General features: G+C 37.8%; 1 protein-coding gene across 1 annotated transcript; it reads left to right on the forward strand.

Annotated features, from left to right (window-relative positions):
• The first annotated feature begins 556 nt into the window (after nt 1–556).
• On the forward strand, nt 557–18107 carry LOC135202586 (potassium channel subfamily K member 18-like). Its single transcript, XM_064232096.1, has 7 exons — nt 557–868; nt 6786–6946; nt 9935–10079; nt 14600–14738; nt 15179–15308; nt 15543–15774; nt 16686–18107. The coding sequence occupies exons 1-7, from the start codon at nt 742–744 to the stop codon at nt 17003–17005; spliced, it is 1254 nt and encodes a 417-aa protein (XP_064088166.1). The 5' UTR covers nt 557–741; the 3' UTR covers nt 17006–18107.
• The last annotated feature ends 1011 nt before the right edge of the window (nt 18108–19118 follow it).

The following is a 19118-nucleotide window of genomic DNA, read 5'->3' on the forward strand; positions in this document are numbered from 1 at the left end:
TGACGAACGAGAATCGGAAAAAAAACTTCGTCGGTATGAAGATACCTGCAAGAAACTTATTGATGCCACTAAAGCAATTGCTTTTAACGAAAATTGTATTAGAGGAAAACTATGCCCTAAAAGTATATATATATATATTCTATATATATATATATATATATATATATATATATATATATATATATATATATATATATATATATCTGTACATACACAGGATAAAATTATTACATTAGTGTACATTTTTGTTGGAAGAGTAAATATAATATGCAACTTCATTACCCCGAGTGCAAAACGATGTATTTGTCTTTCACGAGAGCTACGTTTCTTTGATGGGGAATGGCGATTTGACGTTTGGTCACTTCGTTACTAACAACAAACTATTGGGTGATGGAAGAGGAGGGGTAATGAATATAAGGAGGGGTGGGGGGAGGGGGGGGAGATCCGTGTGCGTGATTCACACGCATCTTTAACTCCCCCTCCCCAACCCTCTTCCAGGGGCGGTGGGGGCAATAGAGACAGACCAAATTGTCGTCTTACCGCCGGCTCAGTTGGCCGTCAGAGTACTAAGTGCCATGCACGGCTTCCATGGCTAGCAGGTGCGGCCATGAGTCCCTCTAGAAAACGTCGCAAAAGACTCCATCAATTTTGCGTCTTACCGGGAAATTTCCTGAAAACGTGAAGCACAGCCAGAGGACTTCGTCTTGGTAATTCGAGTGGTATTCTCATCAACTCACCACCATGGAGATACAAAAGGATGAAGGAGAAAACTTGTACAAACAGAGGAAGTCGTTTGGTGCGATCTTCATGCAGTTGCTGTTCAGCCACTTTGGGTTATTCGTCGTTGTTGCATTTTATGCAGTCCTCGGTAAGTTATATTCTAGTATAATGAAGTGCAACGAGCCTATCGAATATTCAGTGCCATGTTGCATCCCATGCGTTAATGCCATCGCTTTTTTCTAACATGCGTTGGGTACTTCAAGTTAAATAATTTTCTCAATTGCATTACTCCATGATATTTTTTTGTATTTGGTTCGAATAAATATAACCCCTCTGTTACCTTACGTACAATTTTTAAATTGGACTAAATTTTGCCTCGGTTTCCCTGGTAGCTGTAAGGCCAGGTAACTTGCAACCAATATACCAAGCAATGGGTCGATCGCTCTTGTATGGGAATGCGAGTAGAACGTAGCGTTTTGCCATTTGATCTGGTCTGGATAAGGATATTAGGTTTGTTTCTAAGGTGTTTTACGTTGCATGTAACCAGTGGTTACCCAGCAAAGGAACCAACGGCTTTACGTGACTTCCAAACCACGTCGAAAGTGAACTTTTGTCACCAGAAATACACATCTCTCACCAATCAATGGCATGCTACAGAATCGAACTCGCGGCCACCGAGGTGGTACGCCAACACCATACCAACCACGCCACTGAGGCACTCTATAAGGGTATTAGGTTGCCAGTTCCATCGGCCTCCAAGTTAAAATACATTTTAGGTCATATTTTCTTCACACATGTTAAATATGATTCCTATTAATATTATGGACTGACTCAAAAGGTCGTAACTCCCGTAGGGAGAGTAGTGCCATCAGTGGACATCATGCGGTGCACTGTAGGCATTGCTTAGGGTTCTTTGCAGCGTGCCTTTGGCTCCTAGCTGCAACCACTTTCATTCCTTTTACTATACCTCCTTTCATATTCAATCTCTTCATCCTACTTTCCACCCACTTCATAGTGCAACTACGAGGTATTCCTCCTGTTAAACCTTTCAAGCCTTTTACTGTCAGCTTCCATTTCAGCGCTGAATGACCTCATAGGTCCGAGTGCTTGGCCTTTGGCCTGAATTCTATATTCAACTCAACTCCAAAGGTCATAACCTTAACAACCAATCTTTCACAGAATACCCCGCCAATTTGCGAAAAAAAAAGTAGAGCTAAGGATACAGAGCAACAAATATCAACAAAGTTATTAACATATATCTAACCTTATACAAACAAAGGAAACAAATGAGCCTTAACATACGCTGCTCAAAAAGGGGACCAACTAAGAATGGAAAACCACAGTAAATAAGCTACGGCACAACAGAAGGTTTGAGGACAGTGTTTATTCTATGGTCACTTTCCGGCGGGGGAGACTAGTTTGGACTCATGAGATTATCTAGCAGCCACAAATAGAAGTTAAAAATAATACATTGTTTTTAACCAAACCGTCATTAAAATATGAGGTTAAATGTCCCGGATAAGCATCCATCCCTCTCTGGTTCCTCCTTTCTTGGTTTCAATTTCCGCGGAGTACCACAAATACTATAGTGGATTCACATCAGCCGTGCATCTAATGTCTAGGCCAGTCCCTTGCGACGCTCCTGATTGGCTGTTGATGAGCCAATCACAGGGCTGGAAACTCTCGGTCTCTCGAGAGAGTTCACATAGGCAGGATGTATGTCCCACCTCTCCTCGAGCGACTGAGAGTTTCCAACCCTGTGAATAGCTTATCAACAGCCAATCAGGAGTGTCGTAAGGGACTGGCCTAGGCATCAGATGCACGGTTGATGTGAATTTACTAAAGTAACATTCGTCCACAAGACTACCCAAAACCAGCCAGACACCGCAAGAATTTTATGACTAAGAATTCCTACGAAGAGGAATTGTGGCTGTAGAAAGGAGGGATCTAATGTTGATCAGCCCAAGGGGAATCTGGTCTATATCTACTTATCTCCATTATCGTCTCAGATCTTTCTAGTAATGACGTTAATGACAATTCACAAGTAATGTAATAAGTCGGAGCTTACTTACAAGGAATTGCAACCAGAGAGATTTTGAAAAGCTTGGTTACTCTGAAAAAATGCCAAAGCGGGCAACTGAATGAAAAAAAGGCTAGTAATCCTCACTCAAATTCAACTGACTATAATGAGTGCAATATCCATACGAAACCTTGCAGAATGTACACATGCAGCATGTATAATAATAAAAAAAGGCAATACGCAAGCACCATGATGAAATGCTGCTAGGGGCACTCATAACTATTTCATCATGTGGCACAATATTTAAGTCCCTTCTGATTATTGAAAAGTAACTCTTCAACAGAACTTACAAAAGAAGAACTAAAAATAACAAAAGAAGTCACACGCATACCAGTGGCACAAAGCATATACAAAATTATTCTGCGAAAAATAATTATTTTTATTCCTTGTCTCTACAGCTGCAAAAATTGGCTGGTACTTCTGATTACCAATATCAAACCCATATTTTTATTCTGCAAAGTATTCTTACTTGAGTAGTTTACTTTGGTAATGATAAATTCTAAGAATAAGATTTCTGAAAATATTAATTCTAACTTTTATTGATTAAACCACACGGCTGAAGGGTAAACAATTTTTTCTTTGTGCCCCGTACAACTTGATTTTGTCTGATTTCCTTTTGTTATTCTTAGTTCTCCTTTTGGAGGTTCTGTTCAAGTGTAACCTTTTTAACACCAGATGTGCCACGTGATGCAATAGTTATGGGTGCTCCTGGCAACATTTACACATTGTGCGTGTTTACATCCGCATTTTTTATATGTTCTATGTAATACGTGCAGCAAGGATTCATATGAATGACATACTAACTTTTGTTGGCTGTATTTTAATGAATATTTTTAACGATGAAAAAATTATGCTTCACGTTTCTTCGAGTAATGAGATGAAACTGTGTTACTGAAATGCCCTCTTTGCATGGCACTGGAGTTATTCTGTCCAAACTTATGGCACAGGGGTAGCCCGTTCCAGTAAAACCTTAAGTTGTTAAAACCTTCAATTCTCAAATTATTGCATTTATTTCAGTCCACGTATCCGACTACTGGTTAGGTGACAATAGGGGGCCAATGTTCCCTTCCAAATTAAGAGGCTTAGAGCCCTGAAAGTCTCCCAAACTAAATTTGAAGCTCTTGGGTAATCAGTACCGAAGTCATCACACGAAACCCAGCCATATACATCTCCTCTTACTGTTTATCAGACATAGTTTGGATCTTGGGGTTTATCAGATTTCCAACAAAAGCTTAGTTTCTTGAATAAGAAGCTTTTGAGTTATCTTGATAAAATAGCAGGATTCGGAATACTAAATGTGTTTTAAGTACTTAAGGGGTTGCATAAATAAACTTGGATCACACCAAAAAAGGCCAGGTCTGGTTCTTGGGTTCATTCCCTCAGTCATTCAATATAAGAATGAGAGGTAGAGGTAGACACAGTTTCAATAAAATGCAAAAATATTCCCAAAGAGATATTACAGGAGATTTACAATGAAAGTAAACGAACCATGACAAAAAAACTTGAATAATAATGACGAAAAGCTTGGGTACGATAACCCATCTGACAACATACTTAATAAAATCATATATACTACAATATTATAATTTAAAAAAAAAACATTAATGGCAAAAGTTTTTATATAGCTATACACGTCTACTATGTGTACAGACAAATACTAAACGAAATTTCAGTTTCACTGGACAAAATCAGCCACCATTACGTGGAATGCAAAGGATTTTTTTTTCTTTTTTTTGAGAGAGAGAGAGAGAGAGATACGTTCAATACAACATGAACTTTGCCGACAAAAAATAAACTACTTGGCAGCATAACCCAGGTAGCTGAATATCATTGTCATATAATGCCACTGTTTGTGTTAATGGAATGAATATATGAAGGCGCAATGATATGTAAAACTCACTCCTTACCACCCATAAGCAAACAGTGTTGGCATGCCGTAGAGCGTATCCCTAAGCTACATGTGACGTGTCGTGTCTTGGTGAGCAGTCTAACAAACCTGTTGCCATTAGTGAATCAATGCTTATCGTAGGCCATGACCCTACTGGCCGCAGCAAACGCTTTCCCGTGCGGTGATCATTTTACTTTTAGGAACAAACAAACACTTATTTTGCGGGCGCATGCATACGTACGTATGAGTAACTAAAGTACGTTTATGAGTTACATTTTATACTATGGACACTTGAATAATATATTTATTATATTTATTTTTCTCTCAACACACATACAATATATATATATATATATATATATATATATATATATATATATATATATATATAATTAGTTGACCAACCCGGCACTGACTGGGTAATCTCTGAATGACAACTGATAAAAACTCTCTCTCTCTCTCTCTCTCATTCCTGTAAGACAGTTGCTTCAGTTACATTGCCCAGAATTTTTGAGACTTTATATTTCACCACTTCTCGGGCCCCCATTCCTATCAGGGCTGAACTTAACTTGGGCATCAGGAGTGTCTCCATTTGTTTCAGCAACCTCGAAAACTATGGATTAGACATTAATATCTGTCATTTTCAGTCATTTTTACATGTCACCCCCTTCCCACCCCATTCTGGCCCCCCTCCTATCGAGGCTGAACTTAGACGTAAAGGCTATCAAGAGTGTCACCATTCATCTCAACGACCTCAAAAACTATGGATTAGACACTAATATCTGTTGTTTTCGGTAATTTTTACAAGTCACCCCTTCCCACAGCACCCGGCCCCCTTTACCCAACCAATGGTCCGATTGTAATTATGTTTTCACCATGACCTTTCCTGGTTTGATATCAACTTATACTTAAATTCTCATCAAAATCGGTCAAGAAATGTGGATTTGTATAGCATTCATACAACCAACACACACACACACACACACAAGATTATGACTTTTTTTATTACAGGAAAACACACTAAAGGGTGTTACCTTTCATGTTTTCAGTAAGTGGTAATGGGATGAGGTTGCTAGCCACACCCTGACCCATATACATGTATGCCAATCACATACGCCTTTTTTTGGTGGTTACACATGTACTGGCCAGATTCATTGTCATCATCATCTTTTGCCACCATGTTCTGAAACAGCAAATATTTTATGCTCTATAACGTATTTATCTGTTTGAAGTTGACTATGATGAACCTGCTGCTGTGCATGAACACCGAACAGAGAAAAGAGAACGTGACACAGGAATGCCTTTTAGTTCTTATGAGCTGTAGACGTCGGCAAAAACAAAAGTGGGTCGTTAATAACGCCAGGTATTTCATCGAGATGCCAATTATGGCGTTTCTGGAGAGTTTATGGGTACCAAGATGAGAAACTAAACAAGAATATGGATCCATCCCCGTAGTGGGGGAGTGCCGTCAGCGTACCTCATGCGGTGTACTGTAGGCATTACTTAAGGCTTTGCAGCGTGCCCTCGGCCGCTATCTGCAACCCCTTTCGTTCCTTTACTGTACCTCCTTTCATATTCTTTTTCTTCAATCTTACTTTCCACCCTTTCCTAACAATTGATTCATGGTGCAACTGAGAGGTTTTCCTCCTGTTACACCTTTCCCACCTTTTACTGTCAGTTAAAATTTTAACGCTGAATGACCTCATAGGTCCCAGAGCTTGACATTTGGCCAAACTTCTATACTCAATTCAATATGGATCCAAGGCGATGAGCGATTAAAAACATTAAAAACATGTCCTAGTAAAGCTAACTTAAAATGTCATCTCCCTGTACTTAATATATCTGAAGGTTTTTCAACTGCTATTCGCATACGAATTACTCTAAATTATTTTCTTTAGTTTATATTTTACTTCCATTTTCTACTCTGTTCTCCTAATGTCTGTTTATCTCCTAATATCCGTTTTCCTTGTATGAGAATTCTATTATACAGAATCTTGCTAAGCAGGTAATTAGTTGCCCCCTCCTCCCCTATCCACCCCGCCTCCCCCCCTTTTTTTCTTGTGAATGATTTGATTAAAATCGATGTCGCCCCTGTAGGTGCATATGCCTTCGTGGAGATCGAGCTGCCCTTCGAAGAGCGTCTCTACGAGATAAAGAGAACGGAGGCAGTGGCGATCAACAATACCATCAACTACATGGCAAACCTCTTCTGGTATTACCAAGACAAAAACTGGACCTACTCCGAATTCAACCAAACCGTAAGTTCCACTGCTCTGTATCTACTTGACCTTGCATAAATCGATAAGGCGTTATTTCAGCAATGGTCCTTCTGTTCTTCTTTTCAATCACAGCTACTGAACATCGCCAATAAGAGAAATGTCTTTCGAGAGTCCACCGCGGCTCTATACGTACGAACTCCAAATTACAATGTATAAGTACAACAGAATTTCCGCGACTAAAAACTTTCGTGATGGTTACAGACAGATAATCTAAAACAAATGCTAAACTTGCATAGTCCAGTTCTACCACAATGATACTGGTAAAACTTGAAAGCTCCCTTCATTCACTGTCTAAGCATTTCTATGCATCGTTCAATTAGCTATATTAGCTATATATATATATATATATATATATATATATATATATATATATATATATTATATATATATATATATATATATATATATATATATATATATATATATATATATATATATATATACTATATATATATATATATATATATATATATATATATATATATATATATATATATATACATACATACATACACACACGTTCAGTTCCATTCCAGTTTCAAAATACATTTTAAAAAATTAAATTGAACAAAATGCAGACTTTCACCAGTCCAAGAAATTTCAGGACTTTGCTAAATTCCTCTGCTGCTTTTGCTAGCCACCACAAAATTCCAATTTTCCTCCATTTACAGATTTTTTCCGTGAAGTTTCGTTTTCAATTAATTTATGGCATGACAAATCCAGTATTACCAGTGTTTATATATATATATATATATATATATATATATATATATATATATATATGTATGTATGTATGTATGTATGGTATCGTTAGTTTTTTGTTGTAACTTAGCATTATAATGGTTTTAGATCACCCCCAAGAGTCTCACGTCCATGGGAAAGTAGCGAATCACTTACTTCATTAAGGTGTGTCCACAGTACCACTGTTTGCTGCCAGATCTACTTCCATCGTTTCAACGCTTATGACGTCATCCTGCTTCGCCAATGATAGGGTAACACTGTTTATCCGTTGGACATTGTTCGACCGTGTGGACGCACCTTAGCGAGTATTTCCAAACAGAGACCATTTCGTTGTTTTAGGAACACATCTTCCTTATTTTATTTATAATGAGCTAACTAGGAGTCCTAAATACCACAAGAGATATAAATCATAATTTTTGAAGTCCAATACTTCCAGCCCGAGAAAGCGTATACCTATACATACTCTTGTTTTTTTCCATCTGTCCATCCGCCTGTGGTGTTTTCGTATGGTAACATTGTCTCGGGCTTTAAATAGTTACGCTATGTGTAAGTTTTAGGTAAATAAAAGGATATCTGGGTGTACATTTGCAACTGAAAAGTGCTTTAATAATTTACTGTATGCGAATTACACCGTTAATATTCGAAATAGGATATTGTTGTTATTGTTGAATGTAAGCTGAATGTAACTGTCTAAAGCCCGGGACGCACAGGCGGATGGACAGATGGAAAAAAACCGAGTATAGCCATTTACCTTAGGCAATTTGTGCAAATGTGACGTCAAAGTGCCGTGATCCTGAGCTCTAAGAGTTAAATAGCTGTCAGATCGATTGATTCACTAGCACATCTCTCCAATCTTGGGGGTTATTATGTATATGATATTTAGTCTTTTGTTTGTGTTTTTACGGTCATCCTGAACGAGCTTGTACTAAACACTGGGTTAAAAGATTGGGGGTCACTATCTAGGAAAGATTCAACATTTCCATCAACATTCATCCATACGCAGACTTTATCAATTAAAGAAAATGGCGTGTTCCGGACGCAGCCAGCAATGTTTTCTCCTTAACAACCGTGGTATGCGACCCTGAACATTATCACGAAGACTTCGATTTGTCGTGGATAATCACGCACACGAAGAATTAATTTTTTGCATTTCAATGACGTGGTCGATGGCATGTTTTTTTTTTTTTTTTTTTTTTGCAAGTTCTTGTAACCTTTCGGGTAAAAAATAACCCTGTATACACTAAATGCTGACCGATAAATTTTCTTATATACCTATTCATGCTAAACGTGTACCCAACCAAGGTCAACAGTATTCTATTGACCTCGTATTTACCATTCATATAAACCTTGTTTAGCTCTGTCCAAACTCAATCCAGAAATCTATTCCAATTAATCAACATTTGTCTAACGGGACTTAAAACATACAACAAACAATTACTTAAAACACATCTAAAACAATTTTGATCCAAAAACTTAAAAACGAAGCTAAACAATAAAAAACTTTAATCCAATCAGCGCATACTGACGTCTACCATAACAGAATCTAATACTAAATTTACTTTGTATTTACTCTTTATTACACTGAATTTTACCAATTCACTCAGAAATCCCAGTCATAAAGTCACGACCCGTGATCTGGAGAAACAAACTACTATTTAACTTACAAGAATGTGAATTAACACCACCTAAATGACGATGTTGATGCAATGTGCACCAAATCTCGAGGCTTTCCACATAAACCACCTATTTTCACTTCACAGGTGTACAAATCAGGATAAATCACCTATCTTTACCTCACAGGTGTACAAACACATATTAATCACATATTTTCACCTACAGGTGTACTAATTCAGATAAATAAACTTTTTTCACTTCACAGGTGTACAAATGCAGAAAAATTGCCTGTTTTCACACAGGTGTGCAAATGCAGAAAAATCACATACTTTAATTTCACAGGTGTACCATTCCAGATAAATCACGCATTTTCACTTCACATGTGTACAAATCCATATAAATCACCTATTTTCACCTACATGTGTGCAAATCAAGATAAATCACCTGTTTTCACTTCACAGGTGTATAAATCCATAAAAATCATCTATTTTCACCTACAGTTGTACAAAAGCAGATAAATTACCTATCACAGGTGTACAAATCCTGATTAATCACCTATTTTCATTTCAAAGGTGTACATGTCCTGATAAATCACCTATTTTCACTTCACAGGTGTACAAAGACTTGAAGAGAATGGAGGAGTTCGTCATCAGGGCTGTCAAGACCACCCGTTACGATGGGTCAGTGGAAGGGTGGAACTATGCATGGACCATCCCAAACTCCCTTCTGTTTACCATGACCATCATGTCAACAATTGGTGAGCCGGAATTTATTATTATTATTATTATTATTATTATTGTTGTTGTTGTTGTCTGTGGTAGTAGACCCTCTTTCAGACAGGTATTGTTGAAAGTTATTGCTGCATCAGCTGGATTCAGATGATATAGAGTTTTCTCTATTTTTGTAATCACTGATTTCTCTTGGCCACTGCATCGGGCCAATAACATACGTGTTTCTCACCTTTGGGAGGAAAAACTGACGTAGCTCAGGGAGTAGTTTTATTCGTATAATCATCTGGTAACCAAAATGTGGATATTATTATTATTATTATTATTATTATTATTATTATTATTATTATTATTATTATTGTTGTTGTTGTTGTTGTTGTTGTTTTTGGTCTACCACAGTCCTCCAATTCGACTGGGTGGTATTTATAGTGTGGGGTTCCCGGTTGCATCCTGCCTCCTTAGGAGTCCATCACTTTTCTTTTTATGTGCGCCGTTTCTAGGATCACACTCTTCTGCATGAGTCCTGGAGCTACTCCAGCCTCTAGTTTTTCCAGATTCCTTTTCAGGGATCTTGGGATCGTGCCTAGTGTTCCTATGATTATAGGTACAATTTCCACTGGCATATCCCATATCCTTCTTATCTCTATTTTCAGGTCTTGATACTTATCCATTTTTTCCCTCTCTTTCTCTTCAACTCTGGTGTCCCATGGTCTTGCGACACCAATGAGTGATACTTTCTTCTTGATTTTGTCAATCAATGTCACGTCTGGTCTATTTGTACGTATCACCCTATCCGCTCTGATACCGTAGTCCCAGAGGATCTTTGCCTGATCGTTTTCTATCACTCCTTCAGGTTGGTGCTCATACCACTTACTACAGCAAGGTAGCTGGTGTTTCTTGCACAGGCTCCAGTGGAGGACTTTTGCCACTGAATCATGCCTCTTTTTGTACTGGTTCTGTGCAAGTGCCGGCCATTCGCTTGCTATGTGGTTTATGGTTTCATTTTTCGTATTGTACTTCCTAGATATGGAAGAGATGTTATTTCCATCTATCGTTCATTGAACATATCTGGTTCTCAGGGCCTGATCTTGTGCCGCTGTTATCATTCCTTCAGTTTCCTTCTTGAGCTCTCCCCTCTGTAGCCATTGCCATGTGTCATCGCTGGCTAGTTCTTTAGTCTGTCTCATAATTGTCCGTGCATTGGTTTGTTGTGCCATTCCTCTGTTCTGTTTGTCATTCTCCTCTGTCTGTATATTTCTGGGTCTTCGTCTACTTTTATCAGTCCTTCTTCCCATGCACTCCTGAGCCACTCGTCTTCACTGGTTTTCAGATACTGCCCCAGTGCTCTGTTCTCGATGTTGACGCAGTCCTCTATGCTTAGTAGTCCTCTCCCTCCGTCCTTTCGTGTTATGTATAGTTCGTCGTATTTGCTCTTGAGTGTAGTGCTTTGTGTATTGTCATATGTTTCCTAGTTTTCTGGTCTATGCTGCGGAGTTCTGCCTTCGTCCATTCCACTATTCCTGCGCTGTATCTGATTATTAGCAATGCCCAAGTGTTTATGGCTTTTATCATATTTCTGGCGTTTAGTTTTGACTTGAGTATCGCCTTGAGTCTCTGCATATATTCTTTCCTGATCGTGTCCTTCATCTCTTGATGTTTTATATCCCCTCCTTCCATTATTCCCAGGAATTTGTATCCCGTCTCATTTATGTTTGACCTTGCTCCCATCTGGTAGCTTTATCCCTTCAGTCCTTGTTACTTTGCCCTTTTGTATGTCGACTACGGCACATTTTTCTATTCCAAACTCCATCCTGATAGAGTTTGGAATTACAGTCTGGATTAGGGTATCCATTTCCTTGATGCTCTTACCATACAGCTTGATGTCGTCCATGAACATCAGATGGTTAATTCTGTTATTATTATTATTTTTTTTTTTTTTTTTTTGCTCTATCACAGTCCTCCAATTCGACTGGGTGGTATTTATAGTGTGGGGATTATTATTATTATTATTTTTTTTTTTTTTTTGCTCTATCACAGTCCTCCAATTCGACTGGGTGGTATTTATAGTGTGGGGTTCCGGGTTGCATCCTGCCTCCTTAGGAGTCCATCACTCTTCTTACTATGTGTGCCGTTTCTAGGATCACACTCTTCTGCATGAGTCCTGGAGCTACTTCAGCCTCTAGTTTTTCTAGATTCCTTTTCAGGGATCTTGGGATCGTGCCTAGTGCTCCTATGATTATGGGTACGATTTCCACTGGCATATCCCATATCCTTCTTATTTCTATTTTCAGATCTTGATACTTATCCAATTTTTTTTTTCCCTCTCTTTCTCTTCAACTCTGTGTCCCATGGTATTGCGACATATTCAATGAGTGATACTTTCTTCTTGACCTTGTCAATCAACGTCACGTCTGGTCTGTTTGCACGTATCACCCTATCCGTTCTGATACCATAGTCCCAGAGGATCTTTGCCTGATCGTTTTCTATCACTCCTTCAGGTTGGTGCTCGTACCACTTATTACTGCAAGGTAGCTGATGTTTCTTGCACAGGCTCCAGTGGAGGGCTTTTGCTACTGAATCATGCCTCTTTTTGTACTGGTTCTGTGCAAGTGCCGGGCATTCACTTGCTATGTGGTTTATGGTTTCACTTTTCGTATTGCACTTCCTACATATGGGAGAGATGTTATTTCCGTCTATCGTACTTTGAACATATCTGGTTCTTAGGGCCTGATCTTGTGCCGCTGTTATCATTCCTTCAGTTTCCTTCTTTAGCTCTCCCCTCTGTAGCCATTGCCAATTGTCATCGCTGGCTAGTTTCTTTAGTCTGTCTCATGTATTGTCCGTGCATTGGTTTGTTGTGCCAGTCCCTCTGTTCTTTCTGTCTTTCCTCCTGCTCTGTATATTTCTGGGTCTTCGTTCTGCTTTTATTAGTCCTTCTTCCCATGCACTCTTTAGCCACTCGTCTTCACTGGTTTCAGATATTGCCCCAGTGCTCTGTTTTCGATGTTGACGCAGTCCTCTATACTTAGTAGTCCTCTCCCTCCTTCCTTTCGTGTTATGTATAGTCTGTCCGTATTTGCTCTTGGGTGTAGTGCTTTGTGTATTGTCATATGTTTCCTGGTTTTCTGATCTATGCTGCGGAGTTCTGCTTTCGTCCATTCGACTATTCCTGCGCTGTATCTGATTACTGGCACTGCCCATGTGTTTATGGCTTTTATCATATTTCCGGCGTTGAGTTTTGACTTGAGTATCGCCTTGAGTCTCTGCATATATTCTTTCCTGATCGTTTCCTTCATCTCTTGGTGTTTTATATCTCCTCCTTCCATTATTCCCAGGTATTTGTATCCTGTCTCATCTATTGTTTTTTGATGTTTGCCTCCCGATCATGGTACTTTATCCCTTCAGTTCTCGTTACTTTGCCTTTTTGTATGTTGACTAAGGCGCATTTTTCTATTATTATTATTATTATTATTATTATTAGTTATTATCATCATCATAAACGATACGTTACATAGAAACAGGAAATGGAAAGACTATAGCAAAAAAAGAAGAAACATTATGTAATTAATATTTAAACAAATACATTAATAATGATATGAATAATCAAATAAATTGAAGGATAAAACTAGTATCATGACTCTACGTTACGAAATCTGAAACGCAAATATGCACATTTATCAAAACAGTATAAAATACATTAAACATACGCACTGTATTCTGTATGGCTTCTTTGTCAACTTTAAATCCGGCATACCATGTTACTGCATTCACTATACAGTGTGATGTTTAAGAGTTTCGGCAAAGAACAGACTAGATTATACGAAGGAGATTATTCTGTAAGTGTATAGTAACAAATTGCTAATAGTATACACAACTAAATTTACCAATAAACTCTGTTGACATCAGAAAATAAATAGAGAAACTGGAGGCCACATTCTCCGGAGACACGTATTTTCAATTGGGAAAACAGCCTCCTAACTTCTCGATTTTCATATACATTTCGGATACGCGCCACCGCAAGCTTCCTATCTGAAGAGAAATAAACAAAGAAGCCTTTCCCTCCCTGTGAGATTCTAAATGTCCAATGTAACTATACAAGATTCAACTTGCGACCCTTACATACCAGATCAAACTGAATAAAAAATCTTTTTTTTTTTTTTTTTATGTAGTAAAATCTTGATGCAAATAGCCACTCAAGTCGTTCTTCAGAGTCACCAAAGAAACACTATATTGTTGTATAATTAAATTCCACAGGTATACATAAAAACAAACTGTATTATTTGTAAAAGTTAAAAGCGGCGTTCCTTCAAAGTATTCATCGTAACACTGAGGCGAAACGACGTTCAGAAGTTCGAAAGTCAACATTTTTTTATTTTTGCAAATAGTACAGCTTGTTAACATACGACAGTTTAATCACGATATTGTGATTTTGATAGCAAACACTATAATTTTGTCTTAGCAAGCACTATAATTTTCCAATGTCACTGAACACGTAAACAAACCCTTCTCTTGCTTTATGAGTTCAAAAAAGAAATATTTATTTCAACAGGTTACGGTCACATTGCACCTAAAACATCATGGGGCAAGTTTTTCTGTATGATATATGCAATGACTGGCTGTCCTCTCCTGCTCGTCTTTCTGGGAAATCTGGGTAGTGCCATGGCTGAATCTTTCATCTATCTGTACAGGTAAGTTTGCAAGCAACTACGTTTGCCTCTTTCTCATTTTTTAATCTATCCATGAAATGCTCACCCCTGGAAACATATCTTCTTGGTATATCCTTCAACAGCACTGAAATTGATAACGGGAAAGTTTCTACATTATTTTATTCAAACATTATGAAATCAATATTTTGGTGCAGGTTACGATGCAAGGGACTGTCATTAACTTCTTTAAATTTGACGACTGATGTTGCAAGTTTATCGATAACTAATTTATGTATAATCTAGACTCTAGAGTGACTTACTTAATGAACAACCTACAAAAAAGCATGAAATCAACCCTCATCATAGGTTACAATCTGTATATCTAAAGGAATAAACGTTCGATTTCAAACCTTGTACCAAATTTTGTTTGCAATAACATCCAGTAACCTCTTACTAACGACCAATTTCATGGTTCTGGGTAGTCGATGTTTCTGCCGAACGTGTCGAAGCCGACGAAACCTGGAGGAGCTGCCTCCTAATGCCAGCAAGAAACAACGCAAGCTACTGATTGATGACGTCGTTGGAAAGGAAGAGTATATGCCCACTGACAAGGTATGACGTATTCAGAGATGATAAAACTTTTGCCAGAGTAACGAATTCGTTAGTTCACAGAAAACAATCATTATGAGAAACAAGTCCAAGTGTAGATATTGCAGTCAAGTGACACGCTTTTCCTCGAAATCATACCTCTAATAGAAACTGGCAGTCCTGTTAGTATCAGTTAATAATGAAGACAAAAAGTAGAAAGCAAATAATCATTTCAATATCCATTCATTTCGCCTACAGCTCAATGTGCCAATCACCCTGAACTTGGTCCTGCTGTTTATCTACATCATGATGGGGGCCGTCCTTTTCTCTTTTTGGGAGGACTGGGACCTCAACTCCGCCAGTTATTTCACCTTTGTCACAATCTCTACCATCGGATTTGGTGACATGGTACCTGGAGCTGCTCTACTGGACAAGGCTAGTATTGACGCTGCATTCAAGATGCTTGTCTGCATTGTCTACATTCTCCTAGGTGAGTGTTGTCCACATACTACTGTTATGATGGGATTTAATGTCAAGTTAACCATTTACATATCAAGTTACTTCTCGATCCCTGACATCCTTTTGGGAAATTGACCAAGCTTTATGGTGCATTTGTCATTTCTAAATGGCAGCATTCCCTGCAGTAAAAGACAAGAACAACATGGTGCTTGTATGAAGCACAGAAAATTCCATTCAGATAAGGGATAGACTATATTGCCGCTTAGATAGACAACTGGTCATACTCATAAAAGCTCTTGGAGGTTCAGTTATTACCGAGAGGACCGCGATAACTCATCGCTCTCCACAGCCAACAAGTCACGAACTGGTTTGCTAGGATGCTAGTGAAGGGCATCCTTACACGTATGTGGATGTGATGTTCAAAGGCACCCTTGCTATTGCAATCACTTTTGAGGGAAAAAAGGCAACTTTAATATGAGCAGTGAAATGAGTAAATCCTGTTAAGAAACAAATGAATGAAATGTAAAATCTGACTGATATTTATAAATATAAGCAGTTCAATTATGTGTGACAAACTTCAGGAAGGGTGAGTGTTGTACATCTGTTCTCTCAAACTCCTTTGTCATCCTGGCTAACAGGGTTATATAACTGGTGTTTGTACTGGAGACTTTAAGAACGGGTTTACATTTTCCTCCTGGATCCGAGATTAGTGTACGAATGGGTGAAAATGAAATCAGGATGAAATTATCCACATCATTTTTTTAAATTGAGGACCCAATCTCAGCCCGAAAGTAATGAAAGTTGTGTCATCCAAATCGTGTAAGCCATTACAAGTGTTTCTAGCTGAGTATGCTTTGGTCCCCTATAGGATTAATGAGGTAATAGGGTGGTTAAGAACCAACCTTTCTTTAGTTAATACCCTAACTTTCTTGAAACTTTCAGGCATGGCTCTACTGTCTATGTGCATCAACTTGATGCAAGAACAACTGGTTGATAAGTGGAAGTGGATGGCAAAGGAAATAGGACTGAGGAAAGAGAACAATGTAGTAAAACAGAAGAAGGACACCGTCGTCAAAAAGCCTAAAGAAAAGAAAGAAAAGAAAGGAAAGAAAGAAAAGAAGGCAAAAGCTGCTGACGACAAGCCGCCTTCAGCACCACCCAAACCTCTTCCTCCTCCTTCCCCAAGACTAAGCAGAAACCCCAGTCCCCTTCCTCGATCAGGTACCCCAGACACACTGCCCGGCAGCCTGGCTGATTTATAAATAGGGACAAGGTCACAGGAAGAAGGAGACGCAAATACCATAAATGGTGATGAACATCTAGAAGAAAATTAAATATCAATTCCTGCAGTCCCCTACTACAACACATATGTAAGAGAATAAAAAAGTAATGTTCCACCATCTTGACATCAAATCTGTAAAAGAGTCGACGCAAAGATGTCATTCTGTGTAAAACGAAGATATTAACGAATGAAGAAAAGAAACAATGCTAACGCAGCTCCTAAATTTAAAGTTCACAACAAAAAATGAGAAGAAATTGCCACCTATAATTCCTACTCATTTAAAATACACATATTTTTCTCCTACTACACTAAACACTTCTGTTAATGAATTTACCGGTAAAAGAAATATATTTTCCTAGACATGTGGCATTTTCTATTTAAAACTATTGTTCTGTTACTTTTTACTCATTAATAATGGCAGTTCAGTGTTTATGTTAACTAGCAAATTGAGAATAATAACATCTAAGTAACTTGGCTTCAGTTACTAGTTAACAAGCGCTGAAACTGTTGAATGAAATATTTCTGTTTGCTTTTATTGAACAGTACAAACTGAATACTATGTTTTAACTGCAGGCACTTACAGATGATATGCAGTTGTACAATGTTTACTTACTATTAACAATTATACAAAAATACATATATGTATCACTACTGCAAGGAGCTGTATCTATGAATGTGGAGGTAAGTAACTTGGCTTCAGTCTGTTAAGACCACAATATACCATCTACAAAATATACAACTAATTCATGATGTAGTGAAATATTATAAGTAACTGATACAGAAGAGACAAGAGATGTACCTCACAACTGATACTGCTTAGTCGTCTTTACAATCAAAAAGCTGCACCAAATTTAATAGACAGTTGTGATGGTCAGATGCTCTAAATTTATTGATATATTTTTTGTAAATGGCGCATAGAGAAATGTTTATGCTGATAAATGTTGCATGCACTAAAGTAAAGTTTATGCAGACAATTTTCGCTCATACGAAAGGTTAATGATGCATAATATACTTTTCTGTATGTAGTATAATACTAAAATGTACCACTGATTGAGTTTCCGCAATAAAACTAGTCATATCAATTGTTCCTGATTTGCCAAATGTTAACAATAACTTAGTGGAAAAGGTAAAGATGTGTTGGGCGAAAGTGTGAATGCCCAAAAACAGTCTGGGAAAAAAAAAGACCATATACCTATGAAAATCTACTTTTGATATAACTTTAGTCTGGCTTTTTATACATAAGTAAAATGGCAACTAGAACATTTCCAGTGAGCTTTAACATGTTCACACTTCACATTCCAGTTAGAACGCTTTATACATCCATCATTTGCAGATTTTATTTTATTTGCTTACTTCTTTATCAATTGAAAGCATTATAATCTGAAGTATGATGAAGATATTTACATACAGAATACAATCTGGCTGTGTTATTTGAAGCTCCACAAATACTCTGCATATAATATTGCATAACATACAGGAATCGACTGTAGGCATTCCTGAGTCTCCCGAGATTTCTTCATCAATTATGGGGTAATTTACTTTTCTGAAAGAGTTGCTCCAGCACATGAGACAACCCTCAAGTACCCAGGATTCCTTACCTAAGCTCAATTGTTCCTGTCCTGTCATAAAAGACCAAACCTAAGAGGCTAATCACATTTCACTGATCATAAAGATTTCCTTTCTTCCTGTCAAAGAAACTGCATTTAAGGCCACACCATGTCGTTCCCTAGAACAGCTTGCCCTTCTCTTCATTTTTGAAGCACAACCGTGAGAATATTTCATTCTCTGTTTTCAAAATATATATGAGTATATTATGGCTTTCACAGTACGTGCAGCCATTCTGGAAATTTCATTGCATAGAGCAGTGTCACTCATCAATACTCATATACAGACAGTATCATGATATCTAAACAGTACATTTAAGACTTTTTTTTTCTAATGATAAAAATAATTATCATCCATGTGCATATATATTGTTATACTTCTCAAAATATCTATCAGCAAGATGCTAAACTTCAGATTTTTCAAAGCTATATGTGGCCAATACTCCTCCTGCATTTACATGACCTTTCTGAAAAATTGTCTACGTGCAT

Source organism: Macrobrachium nipponense, chromosome 30 (assembly GCF_015104395.2).
Source record: "Macrobrachium nipponense isolate FS-2020 chromosome 30, ASM1510439v2, whole genome shotgun sequence".
Lineage (NCBI taxonomy): Eukaryota > Metazoa > Arthropoda > Malacostraca > Decapoda > Palaemonidae > Macrobrachium > Macrobrachium nipponense.